The sequence below is a fragment of the Mizuhopecten yessoensis genome, unplaced genomic scaffold (assembly GCF_002113885.1).
Source record: "Mizuhopecten yessoensis strain PY_sf001 unplaced genomic scaffold, ASM211388v2 scaffold716125, whole genome shotgun sequence".
In the NCBI taxonomy this organism is placed as follows: Eukaryota; Metazoa; Mollusca; class Bivalvia; order Pectinida; family Pectinidae; genus Mizuhopecten; species Mizuhopecten yessoensis.
Window position 1 is genome coordinate 179,856 of NW_018479960.1, and position 22,085 is coordinate 201,940.

Consider the following 22,085-nt stretch of genomic DNA (forward strand, 5'->3'; position numbering starts at 1 on the left):
GACAGAGGTTCTACCAATTGAGCTACCTAGTCACTGATGATCGACCCAGTCCAGTTACACTACATTCATTCCTCCTTTAACAAAGTCTTTGACCCAGAAGACATACAAGACCTTATATTATTCCAACTTCCGTAGCAATGGTCAGACCAGGGTTATAACCCGGGATCCTCCAAACCTCTAGACTGACTCTCTACCAATTGAGCTACCTGGTCACCGATAATGGACCCAGTCCAGTTTCGCTACACACCTAATGCTTACTTACCATTGTTGTCAATTGTGTCATACTGGCAAAACTGCTTGTGTTCACTGGCGTAAGTGATATCATTGACACTAGTGTAGTCGTAACCACCACTGTTGCATGTGTAGACCACACCCTCCTTCTGTGTGATGATCATTTTAGGTGATCCATTCAGTTCTAACATCACATTCTTCCCACCTACAAGTATTAAGTTACAGGGAAAAGCTGTTACCACTAGACACAGGTACGACATTAGAACAGGTGACAATCGGCAGTCCGAAAAATGTGATGTGGTTTATTGAATTCAAATCTTTGAATTTATTTATCATATCAAAATAAAATTAAGTGCTACATGTGTTTACATTTGCATGCATGATTCCTGGCCCTTAATTTAATTTCATTAGCTATAACCATGCAGATATGAGCATTTAGAAATCCTTAGAGCTTTCTATCCATAGCAGTGTTTTCTGTTAAGAAAATTCATATTCTTGCAAAGATTAATAAATAGCACTCTGTTAAATTTATCTGTAAAACCTACTAGTGACATGACTTCTTGATGCAAAGACCTTCACAAGGGATGTGCCAATGGTTATCTCCCCTTGTTTCCACTCTCTACAGAAGGCATATCCATCTTTAACTTGTCTTAGCTGTCCTGGCTTGAATGAAGCTACAACTGCGTGGTTGACTTTAATGTGAACTTTAGATGGTCGGTCCAAGATTCCCTTTATAAATTTGTCGGTGATGACCACCTGGCCCCGAAGAGTGGAAGGTTCCCCAGTACCTAGGCATAAGGTCTGGTTGAACTTTGTTTCTCCAATGTCCACCTGCAAGTTAGATAGCGTGGCGTACCTACAGGGCCCTGGGGGACCCTTAACATTGATACACTTCCCTCCAACAGACTCGAATACCCAGAGGTCAGCATTGGAGCAGCCTGATCCAACTTCACTAGCTACAAGTTTGGTGGACACTTCGGAACTGGATGAGATGGTTACCATGTAGACAGCAGCTGTTGTGTTATTTTCTGTTCCATGGCTGTTGGAGCACAGAATCATTAGAACACCAGGTCCCTGGTTGTCAAGGACGAGTGTTGGCTCTTGACCATCTGTAGCTTGGGTGAAGTGAACTCGTGGCTTCTCAGCTTTCCTTTCACCTACATATTTGTCTGTTTTGTTGGCATAAATAGAGAAATAGGAATCTTTTGGTCCTTCAGCATCTACTTCTGCATGGCTGTTCACACCAAACTTCCATTTATCATCCCCATGAATCAGTTTGGCCTCCACAAAGTTGCCCTTGAAACCTGTTCGCACCATATACGCAGCATTGCCCTCCGGACAACTACAAAGAACCAGCATACAGAGAGTGGCATTGCCGTCTGTGAGGAGACTGTAGCGGCCATCATCACCAGGTGGATAGCTGGTCTGGATACCGTTACTCAGATCACCATATTGGCAATCATTTGACAACACAAGGACAGTATTCGTACCAAACATCAAGTTACCCAATAAAAATCCTTCTTCATTTGTCATGAAGTAGTTTTGACAACCAAAATGACCAGAATTTCCTTTGGCAATGCTTGAAGTTCCAAGATGATTACAATCAAAACCTGATCGCATGAGAAAGATTTCTGCAGTAGTCTCCTCGCCCTTGCTCCCATAACTGTTTGAACAAAGTAGAAGGGATGCACATCCACCATAGTGAGCATTTACTGAAAAATTCAGCTTGACATAATTCCTGATTGGCCATTTTGAGTTGTTGGAATTATAAATGGATGCACCTTTTGCTGTAAAAAAAAAATACTTGATAAAAAGGTAAATTTCAGCAAAAAGTGATAAAATAGTCAGTGTTTGTATTTATATAGTTCAAACAGATAACAACAATTAGAGAGTAATATTTCAAAGATATGTTTGACAATGTACATCATTCATGGATACAAGATATCAATACTATAAAAATGACGCAATCCCTGTTTTGTTGTTGTTATTTTTTTACATTTATATGATATGACTCTCTCAAGATAATACAAAATAGCAGTACCAATACTAAATACATTACACTGTAAGTGACATATCCAACTACAGATAATGTTACTAGCAGATACTGTTATATCCAGTTGCAAAATTAGTACTGGTTAAATTCAAAAACAAAAACGAAAATAATTTAGTGTACAAAATGAGATCCGGACACTAACAGGAGAGCATGGCCAGGCCTTTCAGCCAACCCTTTAAAGTATGTGTTCTATTCCCAAAACATAGCTTTGACATATATATACATTGTATATGGGTTTCAGTGAACAGGTCTATTTGACACATGTTTTGACCATCCAAATTTCAGCGAAAAGGCTATTTGACTTCTGAAATTGCTAAATGTCAATGGTCAACTGAAAGCCTTGATGTGTACATGAATTATTGAGTCATGCAGCATATACCAGAATATCCTTACATATATAAGGACAGTGATATTTGTTAACAAGTCAAAGCAATGTGAGCAATCTGTAGTCCTAATCCTTCACACAAACTTGTGTAATTCATTGACTTTTATGAAGTGAATAATACTGAATATGTTGATTTGTTCACCCATGAAAGAACAATATCCTCTGATAAAGATAAACAAATTAATGTAACATCCCCTTAAAAAACTATATATGACAGAAGAGGATAACGGCTATTGAGAACCCTACCTGGGCGTGGGTTGGGAGGAATACTGGGGAGGTCAGTTTGGTCGGTCACTATGTTTTCCTCATCGCTCACAGTGTTATCTTCTTCTGCCTCATCAGTCTTATTTGTTCCCGTTAAAATAAAAGGGTGAAGAAACACAAAGTTAGATAATCTTCATTTCCGTGGTAACAGCAAATGAAATACATGATATATAATAACCATGTACTAGTTAAAACAGTAATCCTCAGAGATATCAAAGCTTATATTTTTTAGAGACTATCACAAAATGAAAACATATGAATCAGATTATCAAATCACTTTCTGTAACTTACTGTAAACAAATGTACTAATGGTCTATTAATGGTTTAGTTACATGTAAAACTCAACAATTTTGTTATACTATACGTATATATATATCTTTCATTGCACACTTGTTTAATGCAAATGTGCACAAGACATGTAGCAAATGTAACTATGTACACAGTAACATACATAAAGTGATTCTATGACACATATCAGAATAACCGACGGCAGTATATGTTGGTGTACCTCTTCAGATGAATCAGGTTTAGCAGTAACTAACACTGCTACCTGATTTCCTGTGTCAACGTCACTCCTCGGAGCAGTGTTTTCAGAGCCATTTTGACTTTCCTGATTATCCACCTCCTCCTGAGGTTTTCCATTTTCCTGATTATCTCCCTCTTCATGAAGTTCTCCACTTTCCTCATTATCTCTCCCTTGACTTTCTACCTTATCCTCTGGTTCTCCACTTTCCTGAGTATTTCCACCTCCCTGAACAACTCCATCTTCCTGAACAACTCCATCTTCCTGCGATTCCTCCTTTGCATCAGTCAATAAAACAGTGTCGTCTTTACTATTCACTTCAGCAATGCCGGAGTGATTGTCCTCTCCTTGTATTTCCTCCTCCTGATCTCCCACAGGGATCACAATCGGACTTTGATCATGTTTAGATCCATCATCAGAGATCACACTATTTGTTTCAATCAGATCTGATTTCTCTTTTTCGGGTTGCGAGTCATGAGTCGTATGATCCGGGATAGAAAGCTCCTCAACATCAGATGTTTTCAGTGTATGGTTGGGGATAGACTCAACAGCATCAGTACTCTTCACTACAGCTACTTTAGGATCAACTTGCTCAACTTCTTCTTTAACTGGTACATTGTTACTCTTTGCTCTTTCTGTTTGCTGGTTTCTAGGTTGCCCATTCTGATCCAGAACTCCTATAGGCGCGTCTTGACTTGGTGCACAGCCCATTTTGCTAAGATTTTTCAATACGAAAAGACTTATAGTCGAGTGTGATATTAATGTTCAATCCATGCATGTCGTCTTCTTATACTGCATGATAAATCTGAGTTAAATAACAAAAATAATAACAAAAAGTAAGCACAACGTATAGTGAAACATGATCAAGATCAAAACTTTACTTCTAATTATCAATTCTGCATTGCATACAATAGTAAGATTAACCTGAATTTACTTCAACATCAGTATCTAAACCTGAATTTACTTCAACAGTATCTAAACCTGAATCTAGTTTAACCTCAGTATGACAATGTGCTCTTTCAGCGCAACTGACATTCCTTGAAAGTGTTATCTATGAAATAGCCTCAGTTCCATATACTGCTGTTGTCATAATGATGTCATAATTATCAGGGATCTGATTAGACTGGATTCACATAATGATGTCATAATGATCAGGGATCTGATTAGACTGGATTCACATAATGATGTCATAATTATCAGGGATCTGATTAGACTGGATTCACATAATGATGTCATAATGATCAGGTATCTGATTAGACTGGATTCACATAATGATGTCATAATGATCAGGGATCTGATTAGACTGGATTCACATAATGTTGTTTGTCCTCAAATATTTATTATTGTTATTATTCATATATATTGTAGTTTATGAGAGTGTGTATTTTTTTGTTCATGTAGGTAATATTTTTTCATTATTTATACATTCATGACTGTGTCCAGACCAGTTATAACTTATGTTACCTGTTATTATTACATGTACTTGGTACAATACTCTTTACAAAATAAAATATGTGCTATATGTTACCATGCATGTCTGATAAATACATTTAGGTGGGTTTATTTCTAAGAATAAGTCCCAAGAATCATGGAAGCATTTGTTTTAATCTGTGGGTTGAAATACAGGTACGTTTTAATTTACTGTCAAACTATTATAATCAGAATTATCTAAAACCTACCAAAACAATGTAGTATTATAATTGAAAATAATTCTGAATAGTGTTTCAAATGTTATTTTAATGTCCTATTGAGAATCTGATTTACACGGCACATTACCTTGTAAGTTGGTGTTGCTTATATAATATATCACTTATTGAGGGATCTCATTCAACAGTAATCTTACAGCTATGACAGAGTACAGCCACTACTTATAGTTGTTCTTATTTGATATTACAGCACTAATTAAGTAATGAACATTGTAAATATGTATATATAGTGAAAAAAATGGGCTAGGAAAATCGCTGTAATTCTCAAATTTATATATATAAAAAAAGTATTATGAATAACATCACGACGAAAGAATAAAACAAACTTTATATTGATTATCACAGTAGTAGGGTGGTGGCGGTCCTTGGGGTATGTAACCCAAACCCCTCCTGACATGCAGCTACCCCTTTTTAAAGCTGAAAAAAGCAACACTTTAATTAGCTGTCAGTTACTTTTTACAACAAAAGAGACATAAGTCACGATCCGTCGCACATTAACAATTAAATAGATGAACATGGAAATAGGTCGTCTCGCTCCTCTCAGCGATAGTCTGTCAGCGATTGTCTGTTACTGGTATAGAATCAAGAGTGGTTCAGGTCCTGTCTCTCTGGTAGGACACAAATTGTGAACAAGGTGAGAACTCTGAATCATGTGATGTAAGTTGCGGGGTACCTCAAGGTAGTTTGCTCGGACCGCTACTATTTTTTTATTTATGTCAATGACATGCAAATCAGCATTGACACAGATTGCAAAGATTTGTTATATGCAGATGACTCGCCTATTCTTTTTTCGCACAAAGACCCTAGGGTTATATCCAGAAAACTATCATCAGTGCTGGAATCTTGTTATGACTAGCTAGTCGATAATAAGTTATCTTTACATCTTGGAAAAACTGAGAGTATTATATTTTTGGTCCAAAGCGTAAAATAAAAAAAGGTTTATGGTGAAGAGAGTTTTACAGTAAGCTGTAATAATCATAATATTTTAGTTACATCATGTGTAAAATATCTTGGTATATATTAGAGGATTGTATGTTATGATTAGTTATGTTATGATTAACAACTTGTTATCTGGTGAAGAGATTGTTGATTCCATAACTAAAAAGGTTAATCAGAGATTAAAATTTCTGTATAGGAACAATATTTGTTTGTCTTTCGAATCCAGAAAGACCTTGTGCTCTGCGCTTATTCTATGCCCCTTTGACTATATGCAAGTGCTAGTTGGTATGAAGGACTGTCAAAATAAATTAAAAAGAATCTACAAGTGGCACAAAACAAGGTGATAAGATTTATATTAAATGTACATAATAGACACAGTTTGCACACCAAGATTTTAGTTGTGTAAACATGCTGGATATCAATACCAGGGCAAGGCAACTTAGACTTAACCATATGTTCAATATTTTCCATGGAAAAAGCTCCTCAATATATGTATCATTTTTTTAACAAGAATCCATATCTGCATAGTACTCGCTCAAATCTATGTAATTATATTGTTCCTAATGTAAAATGTTCTGAATCTGGTACCAAAGATTGGAATTCACTTCCTGAAAACATCAAAAGTGAAAATAATAATTTCACTATTAAATCCAAGGTGAAGAGTCATTTACAGAAGCTTATGAAAGGAAAACAAGAAAGTGAATATGTGAACTTATAAAATGATTCTATGTTTTAGGTTATTAAATATTTTACTGTATGTTTCACATTTAAAAGGAGGAAAGTATTATGTGTAATTTTAAACTGACCATCATGTTTTAATTAATGGAATAGCAGTTTATTTTATGAATGATGTCCACATTATCAAATAATGTTTAACACCAATACTCAATTTTAAAAATTGTACTTTAGTTTCCTTAAAAGGACCCCAATGGAAATAAGCTTTTAGCTTTTTGGGTTATCCTAGGTAAAAGGCTGCAATTTCGGTAAAAAGTCTAATCTATTGATCTCATATTGTAGTGCGCTACTTGCGCAATGTTGTTATCTGGTTATTTTATGGTAAAAGTACTGTCGAAAAATGTAATGTTGTACTGTAATCTACTTTGTGATATTGATGTATTGTAATATGTCTATATTTTCTGAATAGATATTATTATAGCGTAATCACTGCATTCTATCATATATTCTGACCCCGGTCTCTGTGTACACAGATGTAAACAGCGCCTGACTGGTCGATAGAAACTGGCCTACATGTATAACCAAAGACAGTGTATATGTCTCTTAACCCTTAACCATGGTGACATGCATATCGAAAGTCATGATTTCTTAAAGAAGGGAGTAAGAGGATAGAAAACAAGGTAACTGAACCAAATGAGCCTACAATTCGGATGTTAGCAAACCTTTATGGGCCGCACGACTGTCCTGGTTCACCGCTTCATTCGATACGGGCATTTTTCATACCTTCTCAAATGAAGAGTTCCGATAGACCAGGGAGAAATCATTAATCAATCACTAACTAGCAGAATCCCCACATTACGCACGTACAGTACGTTAAAATATATCTTCAAATTAATTGTATCTTAAGCTCTTTAATTGAATCGAAGATATCTCTAGTTTCATTGAAGATATCTTAATCAATCCTGTCTTTAATTTAAATGGTTAATTTAGTCAAATCTTTCAACTAACCTATAAAACACATGTATCTTAAAAACATATGAAAATGTTAGAACCTACATCTATGTTGATTAGAAAATGAAAAAACACTTTGTAACGAATATATCTTATTCATTATATCTATTTTCAATCCTATTTGAAAAATATATGAATAAATGCTATATGGTTTGGCGCTCCTAACAACTCTTTAAATATATGTTCACATTTATGACATGTGCCCATGCCACTCAACGTGGAAATTATCTACATATATAAAACGTGTAGATATATATGTTGACATTAAAGCATATGATTTCCCCTTCTATCACAAAGACTAATAGAACCGAGTTGAAAAGTAACCAGAATATTTGTGACAAAACGCAACAATAATGTGTAAAATCTACAGGGAATTTCGGGATATTGTAGGGGAATCTTGGGATATTTTCTAACTTTTCTATTAAGATATTGAGCACAACTCAGTGATACTGACATAAGCCACAATAATCATGTTTTATGTGAAGGAATTAATTTTGCCAACATAAAATTTTAAACGATAAATCAAGTTAATGATTGAATGAAGGAACTCGAAACGCCCAATTTCTACCTGGTATACTTGTATAAGAGTTAAAAGAAATCATGTAGGAAGATTGAAGAGTCTTATAGTCAAGTTTGGTTCCACGCAAGGTATGTTGTATATCGTTTTAGAGTAATTTTACAAATTATATAGGGCGCTATATAAATGATTATTAGGGATTTCCATTTCGGATAGAAATCCCTATTGTTTTCGTTATGTTTTCCTTTTATTATTGGTCGGGGCTAACATTTTCCCATGACATGTTATCAGAGAATATGTCAAGTTCAAGACCTCGCTATGAGGTCAAATATAGGTCAAAAATAAAAATATCAAAAATTGCTAATTTTTTATCACATCTTAAAGAACACGATCTGGTTAGTTTATGTGGAAAGTTTAAAGGTCACAACATCAAAAATGAAGAAGATATGTCACTTTGTAAATAGTTCATTTTCCCGCCAAAATTCAAAAGTTTCAAAAAATTGCACTTAAAACTATTCTCCACCTTTACTATGAAACATAAAAAGTTGATATTTGGCACATCTATAGCATGTATATTTGGCTACATACAGAGTTCAGCTCGTTGACCTTGATCTTTATTCAAGGTCACAGGGGTCAAATGATCAAAAAATGAAAAAGTCAAAATTCTTCAAAAAAACTTTTACACCACATACATGTATTAAAGATTGTATCCTAATAAAGAGATTTATAAAGTTTCAAGGTCAATGCATCATGATGCATGTCAATAAACAAGTGAAACCTACAAAATAGGTTTGTCAGAGAAGGGAAGCAAAGGGAAGGGAAACGTTTAAAAGCCATCGTCAGTCCGAGAACATATCTTTGATCATTTCCTTGTCGGAAATCCCGTGTTTTGATCTTGATCAAATCTAGTTATTATTATTATTATTATTATTATTATTATAAGGTATCAATCCGGCTTCAACATTATTTCAGAGTTAATCGTCATTAAATCATTGATGTAACTCCATTTCCACGTGAACCTTGATGCTAGGGTTTCGTCTTGACAACGGTGTTTCTAATTAGATACCCTTTTTGTTACTTTTAACAATTAACAAGATGTAATTTGTTTGGACCAATCTTGATGAGAAAAGAATAACATTAGGTTTTAGGTGTTTATATCAACTCGGTAAAAATGCCCCGACACCCCACCAACGATGGCATAGACTAAAAAAGACAGGTTATGCCATTTCACCAAGGGAATTCATGTTTTATCAACGCAACAGAGAGAGAATCCCGAATACCTTCAGGATGGCGTCTGGTATCTATCATGCAGCAATGGCGTCTCGAATGACCTAACAATTACAACAATCACACATTGCCTGCTAGATGAGTCTTGTTTCCTTCAAGGGGAATTGGTAACCTATTCGTAGTTGCAATTAAAATCTCGCAAATAATGAAGTTTATGATTATGAAGAATGTTAGATTCAGCCGGCTGTTTGTACTTAAAGTCCAAGAAAAGAAGCCATCAATTACGCGATCCCGACAAAGTGCCCAGGGAAATAGATCAACGACAAACTCATTGACAAGAACAAGAACAACAAGGACAAAAGGCAAGTGCATATGGAGAAATCCCCACTTAAGGCATCTGATGAAGTAAAAGATATGTATATTCCATGGATGCTGCAACTGTATGAAATATCAACGTCAATAGAAGAAATCTTCGAGAAGATTGCGAATGGGTACAGGAGCTCATACATGTATCGGTCGGCATGCTTAGCAGCTCGACAGAACTGCAACTACCATTGAGATCGGCAGTTGAGCAGTTCAAAGTTGTAGAAGCAGACTGGTGTTGACGCTAAGAGACTCCAGACTCACAGAGATCAGCGAGCCATGGATACAAACACTAACGGAAAGGGGACGTTCAGCAAGTACTCTATGGCGAAAGAAGCAAAGAGTATACCGGAATTGAGGGATTTTATCGGAAAAACTTGCGCCGGAGATCAACAGATTAAATGTATCCGTTTTTCGCCGTTGCCGGAAAAGGCGAACACTCGAGAACGACGTCAAGTGTACAGAAGTTAAATAATGAGAAGGGATATGGATGAAAGAATGAGAAAAAAACGGGAAAATTAGCCAACAGGAAACATGTGCCAGGTCGAATCTCTTGGAGAAGATGTTTGCAATGTGAAAGATTGGCCTTTCCGAATATTGTGTTGGATAACATCTGTATACTACACGCTAGTACCGTCTATAAACCTGCAGCGGTTCGATGGAGACTGACGGAGTATCGCTGCTGCAAACTGTATGGAAGGGAGGGAGGAGAGAGCCAGTCTCACATATCCTGTCGGGGTGCAAGGTATTAAGGTAGGGTAACTAATTCAAACGAATCTAAATGTGTAGTGAGATGCTGAGGGTTTCTTTTAAAAAGCCATCGATTATATACATGCACATGTCAAATACCATTTAAATGGACTCACAACACCACACAAACAACAACGAACAATGAATTCAAAATCGATACATGTATTAGAAAAAACACCATTTTCTCTCTTACATGTTTTAATATTTTATACTCCATATTGTCATGGTATGACTAGATATATTCTTTAGTAAATGACAATGAAAATCCACAGCATCCAGGATAATGATAAGACCATCACAACCGATCGCTATTGTGCCATCCAGACAACTTGCGTAGACAGGTCAGGCCAGCGGCAAAGCGGAAGAAAGACCCTTTCTCTTCTTGACTGATTTAAAGTAAAATTACATCCATCAATTCCTATGATCGCCCTGTTCTCAAAGTTGTAAGCGTATCAATATCATGTGAAGCAATGACTTTGATTACTAGGAAATCATTCGGGCCTTTCCGGCAAGCAAAGTAAGCCTTGTTTATATACTTGACGGAAAGGTCCGAGTGGTTTACTGATCGGAATAGAGGTTCCTCTACGAGTACTGGCTAGTTATATATCCCCATAGTTTGTGGAGTCCTCTTCATCTTGTACGGACAATATGCATAATAACTAATCACGGCAGGTTAGGTGAGTTTTTCTTCCATAACACTTACATATTATTTTCTTTCATCCTATATTCAGAACACATGGCTGCAATTTCCAATCCAATAAACAAAATCAAGTCACAATAGCAATCCTATTTATGTAAGTGTCACAAACTGTTGTGACGTAGGGGTTTTTGTGAGGTCAAAGTTTACACTGCTGTCATGAACTGTACGTATTATAAGACGTACCAACTCTCAACACAGATATAATCACCGAACAAGTATAAAGGCACAACACAGGAAGACATCACATAAACTGTTTCACAACAGGGCGACGTTGGTGTCACATTCAGCATACGTATTCAACTCCAATTTTATCACAAAGAATGCGTATCCATTCCATACTTCGATGACGAGGGTTTATCCCTAGCAAAACGTATGTATCCGTTGTGGTTTAGTTACTTCATGAACCGAACTTGTATAGTCCATCCTGCTTATGGGATAACCGTATCCAAGTTACATATGTACGTCGAGAGTCCGCACCGAAATGTGTTCCAGGCTGATTTGTGTTCCGTTGTATATAAAGCTTCGTGCCAGAGACAAAATGCCATTTTAGATGGTGCCGGAACCGGCAGATTACTTACCCTATCCATTAGTCACCCTACAACAACGGTTTGCATAATGTTGAAAATCTTCATTATGTGTGACAGTTGCAAATTATTACTACACACAATTAAATGTTAGGATTCATGTTATACGGTAAGGGTGAATAATTAACGCGCGACTATCAATAGACTATCAGTTACTCAGCTGATTTTATCGTCATCGAACATGTCCCCAATTCCAGAGAATAGAGACAACACAGTCTCGTGGACGTACGCTGTCGGACCACCAAATCCCAAGTCATAGTCCTCGTCTGCGTCCTTCATAGAACCAGTAACACCCCCCACACTTGCCCCGCCAGGTACACTCGGTCCCATGCTTGTCTGTACAGAACCTGCCGGTCTAGGTGATCCAACTTGCTTTGTAACATTACACGTTTCACTTTGTGTTTCCGGTTGACTTATTGAACCTCCGGTTGCTCCCGGAGTCCACTTTGGCATTTGAAGACGTCTTGTAATTGCAACTTGTATACTTGGTGACTTCATGTTCTGAATAAATCAAACAGGCACTTCATCAGTCACGGGTTTTCACAAATATTTCAAAGTTCCACAAAAGGGCAAATTGTAGTTAACCCGACGCCGATAATATCCTCAATCCAGTCTTTGCAGATATCACAGAAACATCTTGTCAAGAACATTTTACTTATAACAATAAAACTGAAAGCATATACCTAATGTTAGGTAAATCATTGCATTAGTTCATAACATACAAGCGTCCGCTGACACACAGTACCCTGTTACCAGTGGTCTATATCAACTACTTAAAATATCTAATGAAAAGAACGACGACAACCAAACATCCATCGCGAACACGCTGTACTCACCCTTGACTTGTACAGAGAGTTTGCAAGGAAGTTGATGGGGTCACGTGGTCTTGTGGCAATGACCTGCGCAATGGCATCTGTTAGGGACTCGCCCATCTTCGTCCGGAGGTAGGCGCTGTATGCCTCGGCGTCTGTAACAAAGAGAAAACGGTCACACCACTACAAAACAATGCGTTTGACAACATTTACCACGTACAACACGTACTGACAACACAACACATAGAGACCGGTTACAGCGGGTATAGACACAAATAATATATGTATTGTCTTCAGGCCTTGTATACCTTAATACCACTTAATTATAAGGCTCCTATCAAAAGATCGTTTGATTTCGTTTAAACATATTTTATTGCCAAAACAAATGCAAAAGGATTGGACACAAGTTACATGAACATTATTAACGCCCTTTCCTTATAAGATAAATAATTGTATATACACATCATAAGATGGCTTTCATAGTTTAAATCACTACATTTATCTATTATTGAGAGAGAGAGAGAGAGAGAGAGAGAGAGAGAGAGAGAGAGAGAGAGAGATTATTACTTTCAACATATAATGCACACATTCATTCTTACTTTTATGTACAAATTATAGTATTATAGTGTCATGAAAATGGAACCATCAAGCACAGCCAGCGCAGTGATATCCTGGCACTATTCCATACTTTCAGCTATTCAACAGTTCATCACGTTCCGTGCTTTGTGGCTTTCTCCTTTTCATTCCATCCTTTCTCGAAAATTCGTTTCCACCGCACTGACTGTAACTGAATGGCCCATCACATGCCTATATTGCATACATTATATACAACGGTAAGTGGAACTATTTACAGAAAGTTCAAGCACACGCACACTTCTTGCATTCACGCTAGCTCTCGTGCACTTAAAAGAAAGTTAAACATTATAGAGGATTACTAAACTAATAAGGAAGACACAAGTGCACGTTTTGCCATGTAATACGGACACAAGCTAAGAAATTGATATGAAAGATAATGAGGACTGTTGGAGAGGAGACCGTGAACGTGACCATATTAAAACCTGCGAGTACTCGATACATACTGTTGAACATATATAAATACATTTTTATTTTCGTCACTCGAATAATCTTCATGGTCATACAATAATTTCTCTAAGCTTAGATGTAAGTATTCATGAAGAATTTTAAACATTTGAAATCTTTGATCAGTATATATACTGCATGTAAAAAAGAAATGATGAGCATTTTCATTAGGATATCCACATGCACGGATAGGAGAGTTGATAAGGTTAACATTAAAGAGATCATCATTTAAAGGGCTGCATTTATGACGGAGTTTGGTTAGAAAAATATTTAACTTACGGTCGCCGGCTAAGTAAAAAACAGGCACTTTAAATGTTTCATTTTGTTTTTTGAGGCAGTTTGTGAAGCTCTTAAAAGAATGTGCAGTTTTAATATTAGTGTCAAGCTCATTCCATAATCTTAAAGTAGAAGGTATGAACGAGTTAAGTGAAGATTGTAAACGGAAATTANATCAATTTTGATCATACTCTTCTCAAAAATGTCTCTTCTGTTAAAACCTTTGACTTTTCGACTCTTTATACTATCAATTGGTCATACAAATTAAACCTGCAGGAACGCCGTCGTTCTCTTATAATAAGAGTGGTTTTCTTTCGAAGAAGACAAACGGCGATGTCAATATATAATGGTGATTCATTTTGGAGAAGATTTGGTGCAAAGGAAAACAAAGGCCAAATTAAATATACTAAGGATGCGTTTGTGGGAATGATGTAGAGCCAGGTTGACAATAGCTTTGTTGAGTTCGGTGGCAAAATTTTCCAGCATATTTTAGGCATTCCTGTGGGAAAAAAGTGTGCCCCTGCTCGGGCCTATTTGTTTGGTTTTCATTTAAGGCTAAATGTATTGAGAAATAAATCAGGACTGATAACAAGGGTAAAATATTTCAACACTGCATATTCAAATGAAGTGGTACTTAGGAGTTTTAAACACCGCATAACCAAATAAAATGGGAATTAAGGAAGATCCTTTAAAGTTTGTGAAATATGTATAGTAAGCCAAACATGAATTACACCAAGTCATACAGCTGTTTCGTCCTTGTAGGACTCGTCTGTGATCCTAGGGGCCAAAACATTGGACATCCAAATAGTGTAAACTACTGTTGAAACAGAGGGGCAGGTACGTGAAACCCCTTAATTGTGAATTTAAACATTTAGATGGGTGATGGTAAACTTAAAATAGAATAATATGTAAAGTGTGTACAGGCATATTATGAACAATGCCACTACTGAAAAGATGTAACTATGGCCACCAAGGTTACAGCAAACCTCGGGGACTAAAGAATCCACCAGCCGAGTCTACCATCTTGTATCTTGAAAGTTGACCGTAACACACACACACAGAGGTGACTGTGCCTTTAAAGTTCATTACATAACAAAGTTACTGGGAACAAATAAAAAAAACAGAGAAAGGTCGAGATATCGTTACATCAAAATAAATAAACAAACGAAAGATAGTGAATGACACTGACAAAGCTGTCTTCTGTCATAGTGCTTTCACTCAGACAATTTCAGGAAACTTTCCTCTGAGTAGATTTGTCCATCTACCATTTAAAAATAAAATATTTGTCGACTGAATGGGGAAGTTTTAGAGGTTGTGAACGTAAAGAAATCACTAGGACCGGACAATCCATACCAGAAAGCCTGAAAGGATTGACAACAAAATATTGTATCCTGTAAAAGGCGAAAATCCACAAAGAAGGTTTGAAGGAGATATCGTTTTAATCGTGGTTTACGTTAACGATAAGCCTAATGCATAATATCCTTATTGTTTGTAGATAACACAAACAAAAGCGATATAAGCGATTAAGATTAAAAGGTCCGATAAATTATGAAACATATCCGGAAAATCTTCAAAATTGTCAACAAAGTTCTATCATCCTAAAGTCAGGTTAGGCTTTTAAGGCTAAAAGAGAATAATTAAATTGTATGATATAATCTGGAGCCAATTTCAAAAGGAAACATGCGATCGAATATCGATTTGGGTACACTTCTGGAAATATTAATCTTGTTGTGAGTTTACTTAATGATTCAAAGGTCAATTTCTCTCATTTACAAAAGACACAATCAAAAATAATGCAGGCATATCAAGAAGGAAGCTAAGACTCTGAAAACAGATTTGGACAATCTTGAAAAATAGTTAAACAAATGGCTGTTGTTACCCCATCACCCCTTAAATGAGACTGTTTCCTTGAGCCGAAGAGAAAAGTGATGATTCATGACAAGATTTGGGTTATTAGAGAATATGTTCGGAATAAGATTTTGGGGACGTTCGAGATGAAAATCTGAGATTTAACATACATTGGAAAAACAGCGGACAGAATTGCAGAACTGATTACAATGCAAACCGTGTTACATATATGTTTAGGTACCAGCATCACATGTCTGTTCAAAGCTTTGGTCAGACCTCACTTAGAATCCGGAGTGTTTACAAATCATAGAACATATTGATCTAATCAGGAATATTGAGGACCAACAGAATGATGATGCATAATTGATGCAAGTAAATTCATAATATATATGATAGAATAGTAAGTAAAGGAGCAATGGATCATTCAAAGAAAATAATAAAATGAAAATAGATCGGAAATTCCAAACAGTTTGTTAGCTATAGAAATGTGGGACATTAACTTCCAACATTCACGATAAAATAGTTAAAGCCCTAAAGAATTAACATATTCCCCGTCAGTATGCTTTATGTACTGACATGCTACTTTACGATGGCCGACAAGAGCCTGGCAAAAAGATGTGAATTTTCATATCTTTTTGTACCATGGTACACTTTTATATGGTACACAAAGATATTAAAATTCAAATCTTTGTGTACCATGTAAAAGTGTACCATGGTACACAAAGATATGAAAGCAGAAATAAAATCAACCCGTTGCTTTTGTATCTTTCTGTACCAAAATAACGGCCGAAAACAGCCATGGTACAGAAACATGTGAAACCATCAGACAAAAAGGTTACCAAGTATGACAAATTACACCCCGATAAGGCTGTCATCACATACAATGAAATGTTATCGCACGGAATGTCTGTTATTTTTATTACACCAAATGAGCTTCCAAACTATTACTTACTCATTTAAATTGAAATCAACTATTCAATAAATATCCTTTACCGAATTTTATAAATGTTTTATTTTAAAAAGGAAGTCATTGTGGATTATTATTCTAATACATTTCTAATGTATTCTACCGTCGGCGTCTTCAACTTCTCAAATGAAAGAAACTCCAAACCAGTTGAAAACGCCGACGGGGTCCGTAGGGGACAAGGGGACAACAGGGGACAATCAATTTAATTACTTCGAAGGATAGTCTACCTTTTTATAAACAAAACAAAATGGGGGTGGATGGAAATACGATGAGCTAGTTGTACGATTCGTTTTTAATCTGGACATCTTTCAAAACAAGGGAAATGACAAAAATATTCAGATGTCCTTTATCCCTTTTGGAGACCCTGTCAAGGCCCCTATACTTACACAATTGCAACTAACTCTTTTTCATCAGAAGTGATTAATGAACTTTACGACTTGTTTCGACGTTGTAATTAGTGCTTCACTATTTGTGGTCAGGTCTGGTCATAGTGTCCGATAACAACATTCCGATGCTCTGGTGGTACACTTTTTTCATATCTTTTTGTAGTGGTACAAAAAAGAAATGAAAAAAGTGTAACGCGGTACTAAAAGGAGAGAAGCTTTCATATCTATTTGTATCGCGCAAAAGTGTACCGCGGTACAGAAAGATATGAAAAAAGTGTAACGCGTGATTTCATGGTACACTTTTTTCATATCTATTTGTACCATAGGTGGTACAACAAGAAATGAAAAAAGTGTAACACGGTACTAAAAGGTGAGAACCTTTCATATCTTTTTGCCGGCTGATATCGGCTGTTGGTACATATACATGTGAAAGTAAAGAGTGTTTTTGTAAAGTTCTTTATAATCTTTATGTACCATGATACACTTTTACATGGTACACAAAGATTTGAATTTTCATATCTTTGTGTAAAATGATACACTTTTACATGGTACACAAAGATTTGAATTTTCATATCTTTGTGTACCATATCAAAGTGTACCGTGGTACAAAAAGATATGAAAGTTCATATCTTTTTGTCAGGCTCTTGTCGGCCATCGTACTACTTGGTTTGAATTTGAAAATAGATCACATACAATTGTGTTAACATGTCTGTTTTGTCTTTGACTAGAAGGGCCCCTTTGAACATAATTATAACTGAATGTTCATGGAAATCGCAAAGTCCATTCCTATGAAGTATGCAGATATAAGAATTCACCTGTCGGCCAGTTGTATTTAAGACTGATCATGATTAGATTAAAGCAGACGTGTCAAAATCAGACAATGCATAGTTTATCGTGACATGGATCGCTGAGGTGAAATAATAGTCACATGCAGACTATACGGGAGAGGCGTCAACCAGCCCAATATATATTTGTTTTGCATAAAAACATTCATTGTCATGTAACAAAACCACTAAGGTTATTACAGAAGGTTACAATGGTCCTTTTAACATAAAACAACACTTCTTTTTAGAAGACATAATACATTCCTTAAACGCCAAATAATACAACATAACAGGTTTATACCTTCAGTTATTAGATTTGTCAGTTCTGTTGGGAATTGAAGGACAATGTGAAATAACGATGATCAATATATGCTATTTAATGGAAATGTATATATAAAAGTTAATAAAAGTCAGTGGTGTGAATGACACAATCGGAACTAGTATATAAACATATGCACGATTGATTGATCTGAGAGTTTCAATTACTGATATTGTCGTATCTCCGACTTGTTCATGCAACTGCTCCAAGCAATAGATCGCAATCTGTAGCATTATTGCTAGAGCAGCAACCTTCACAAGGAATTAACCGATTTTATCAATCAGTGCAACTGAACGAACTAAACAGCCACATATACATGTACAAGTTTAGACACATGTACGTGTTACACAATGTTATAGTTCTGAGATTACATTTACAATCGCGAACCTACAATATACTGTATTTGAACCACTATACCAACGATGTTGTCTGACAATGTGACAAGGAGTTTTGGTCGCTTGACCGGTATCTTTTGGCTGACATGCACCCTCACTAAGCTAGACACACACACACACATAAATAGTAGCTATAGCAGGGGTGCTATGTCAGTTACATGGTCCTTTAATGCTATTAAACACCTTATATACGCGAGTATACCTGCATATGTTGCTTGCACACTATACATGTCTATAATTGGTTAAACATTGTTGCATGCTTTACCTTTTTTTGGATCAGACATTCCGGTGAAGACTTCTACTCTGACATCAGATCATGACCGGTCTCTCGATCCATATTGTTTGTTTCAGGATTAACCAGAGCAGAACCGATTTGTTTACATGTGGACGTAAGCCTTAACAGATCGCTCATTGGGCGTTGCTATCAACTAATAGGGAGCATTCATTATTTCATTTTGTAAAGCTACCGACAGTGTCATCATTATGCGTAGCTGTGAATACAATTGATAAACTGGATTATTTAATTTCCGTCTGTTTCCAAATGACAGAAGTGTATTGATAATTTAATTTTCATTTCTAGCTAAGCATGTGTATGTATTATGTATTTCTAGGCATATATATATATATATGCAATATACAATCTATTTTTTTTTTTACATTAAGAATTGTTCATTTTAATTCATTGATCTTCCTGACAAATTTATTATATATATTTAGTTCTGGTAACTTAACTTTTAAAATCATAACTTTTTTGACGGGCTGATCGCTACAACATTTATGGCTCGAATCACGTTATTTCCTAATTAATGAAAGGATAGGAGTTTGTCGTCATTACCGACAAAGGTGAAAGACATTTACTATATAATATACTGTACCAAGTATTGTTTAGTCACTTAGATCATATTCTTGAATCAAAACCAGGTCCTCGATATAAAAAAGAAAAGTTTTCTATCCGGTACAACGTACATAATACATATATCCCATTGTTAATATGTAAAATACATATGCTCTTTTAGCGAACATTTACTTTCATTTTCGATGCTAGCGTATTTGTCTTCAAATCCTATATATAAAGTGAGAATAAACAACACATTTTAAATAAGTTACAATTAAGAACAGCGTTAACTAAATATAACATAAGAAATATATATTCAATTTATCATAGCTTATTAAAGTAAATACATGTAGATCAGTTTACGTAGGACTTACGTTTTTACTTCTCTGCAACATCAATATTACCAAATCATTTCCATTTTTTATCAGTTTAGATTTTAAGATTAATTTCTGTCTGTATTTCAATTTACGAAAAATGTCCTGACCCGTATTCAGGATGTCAAATTAATCAAATGTGGGGACAGGTGTAATTGAACTTTATCTTTTCATTATCATCTTTTTAATAAGAACACCGTAACTTTTATATTTTGGGATCAGTTTATAAGACACGAATCCATTTAGATGTTCATACTTTCCTGAGCAGGGGTAACCGTGATCAAGAGGACGGTTTCTCCGGGAGGAGGTCTGTCCATTGTACCACGGACAGACTGACTTTGATTACTCGGTCACGTAATTTATGAGTGAGGGGATCTGCATTCGCGCTCATTCCCAACAAAATAAAATGAAAAGAATATATTTCTCAAAATATTAACAAGAAAAATATTTCTTTTGTAACAAATCGGCAGTTATTTTGTTAATTTCCATAAACCAATCTATTCGAAATATGAACAAAGTCGCGTAAAAATGTGTTCCTTGCGAAATAGACGCCATTTCATGAATGAATCATGAAGTCCCTTTAATTTAAATCTTCCCTGAAAACTTTTTTAATTTATTAACAAATTAGTGTTAGTATAATTATTGCAATGGATAGGTAATCCCCGAATTAAACTCCATATACATATGCTTAATATAGTGATATCTGTGTTCACCCTCATCAATAGATACAGAATTAGTTGTTCTGATATGTGCCGCTAAAGAAATTTAGACAGGAAAGTCAGCGTGTTCATTTAACTTCGAACACACTGGCCTGACCTATAATTTAAAATAAGGGAGAACATAACTCGGGTGTGTACGTAATTTGTTGTCTAAGGATTCTGTGCTTGTGCTCATCTTCGAAAAATCAAAATAAAAGAAGGCTAAATACCATTCATAGGGTTTTGAACACATGAGCCTTAACATTGTCTGTTTGAATTAAGACAATACTCTTTTTTTCCAGAAATCGTAATCTCTAATACAAGAACAACATCTCAATTTAACAATGCAGGAATGATATATATTGGTGAGGTTATTGTTATAAAATACAACATATTTTAATTCTCATTATTTTTCCCAGTCGCCAATTCAATGCTGGAGCAAGGAAATAAAAGGGGATAACTCCTACAAACGTACAGTCTACGTTGATGACAATGTATACGAGTACTTTCTTTTTATTCATCTATAGTATACAAACATTAATGTGAAACACACCACCAACAGTTATACAACATTGTATTGACAACATACATGGTTTATGAATTCTGAATACCGAATGTGTTTCTTATGTAATTAAACCACCATTCGCCTCTTCATTGTCGTAGAGTCTTTAAAGTAATTGTAGAATATACGTCAGTTTACGTAGGTCATAGGTTTTCCCGTGTTTACAACTGTAATACTACCAAACAATTTCCGTTTTTTGTCTTTTTAGAATTACTGTTGAACTTCTGACGGTATATAACACGAGAAACGTCCTTGTATTTGTTCAAGACCTTACATTATTATGATATGAAGACAGGTGTCATTGTACGTTTAACATTATTTTTCATTTTTCAATGTGAACACCGCAAATCTTCGATCTTTTCACCGGTTCATAAGTAACGACCATCTTCAGGATGTCATACTTACCTTTGCCGGGAGGTTAAACCGTGGTAAAAAGGGCGGTTTCCCCAGGGTGAGATCTGTCCATTGCACTACGGACAGACTGACCTCTGCGATCCCTAGTGGTGACTCGGGCACGTAATTTATGAGTTAGGGGATCTGCGTTCGCGCTCATCCCCGACAAAATATATAACAAATGAAAACAAGACAATCACTTAATACATTGACAAGATTTTATTAGCAACAAATCGGCTCCAGTTATGAACCTTTTTATTTATTTCACTATATGTGTGCACGTATGAAAATGCCGCAAAATAATGTATTCCTTTAGAAACGAATTATTTAACATGACAGCGTTTATATTCATTTCTATATCCACCTTGAATTTTTAGATAAATACGTA

The 22,085-nt window shown here is 35.7% G+C and overlaps 1 protein-coding gene across 2 annotated transcripts in view; it reads right to left on the reverse strand.

Annotated features, from left to right (window-relative positions):
- LOC110441772 overlaps positions 1-19,232 on the reverse strand; it is a 56,814-nt gene extending 37,582 nt beyond the window's left edge. Inside the window, exons 1-5 of one of the 2 annotated variants that reach the window (XM_021485020.1) lie at positions 19,101-19,232; positions 12,765-12,895; positions 2,916-3,012; positions 777-2,018; positions 263-436 (exon numbers count right to left, since the gene is read on the reverse strand). In XM_021485020.1, coding sequence (XP_021340695.1) covers positions 263-436; positions 777-2,018; positions 2,916-3,012; positions 12,765-12,895; positions 19,101-19,119 — 1,663 coding nt within the window. In that variant the 5' untranslated portion in view covers positions 19,120-19,232. Of the gene's footprint in view, positions 1-262; positions 437-776; positions 2,019-2,915; positions 3,013-3,441; positions 4,262-7,498; positions 7,556-12,764; positions 12,896-19,100 lie in introns of those variants that run through there. The other variant, XM_021485019.1, reaches the window with a different exon arrangement.
- Positions 19,233-22,085: the final 2,853 nt, after the last annotated feature.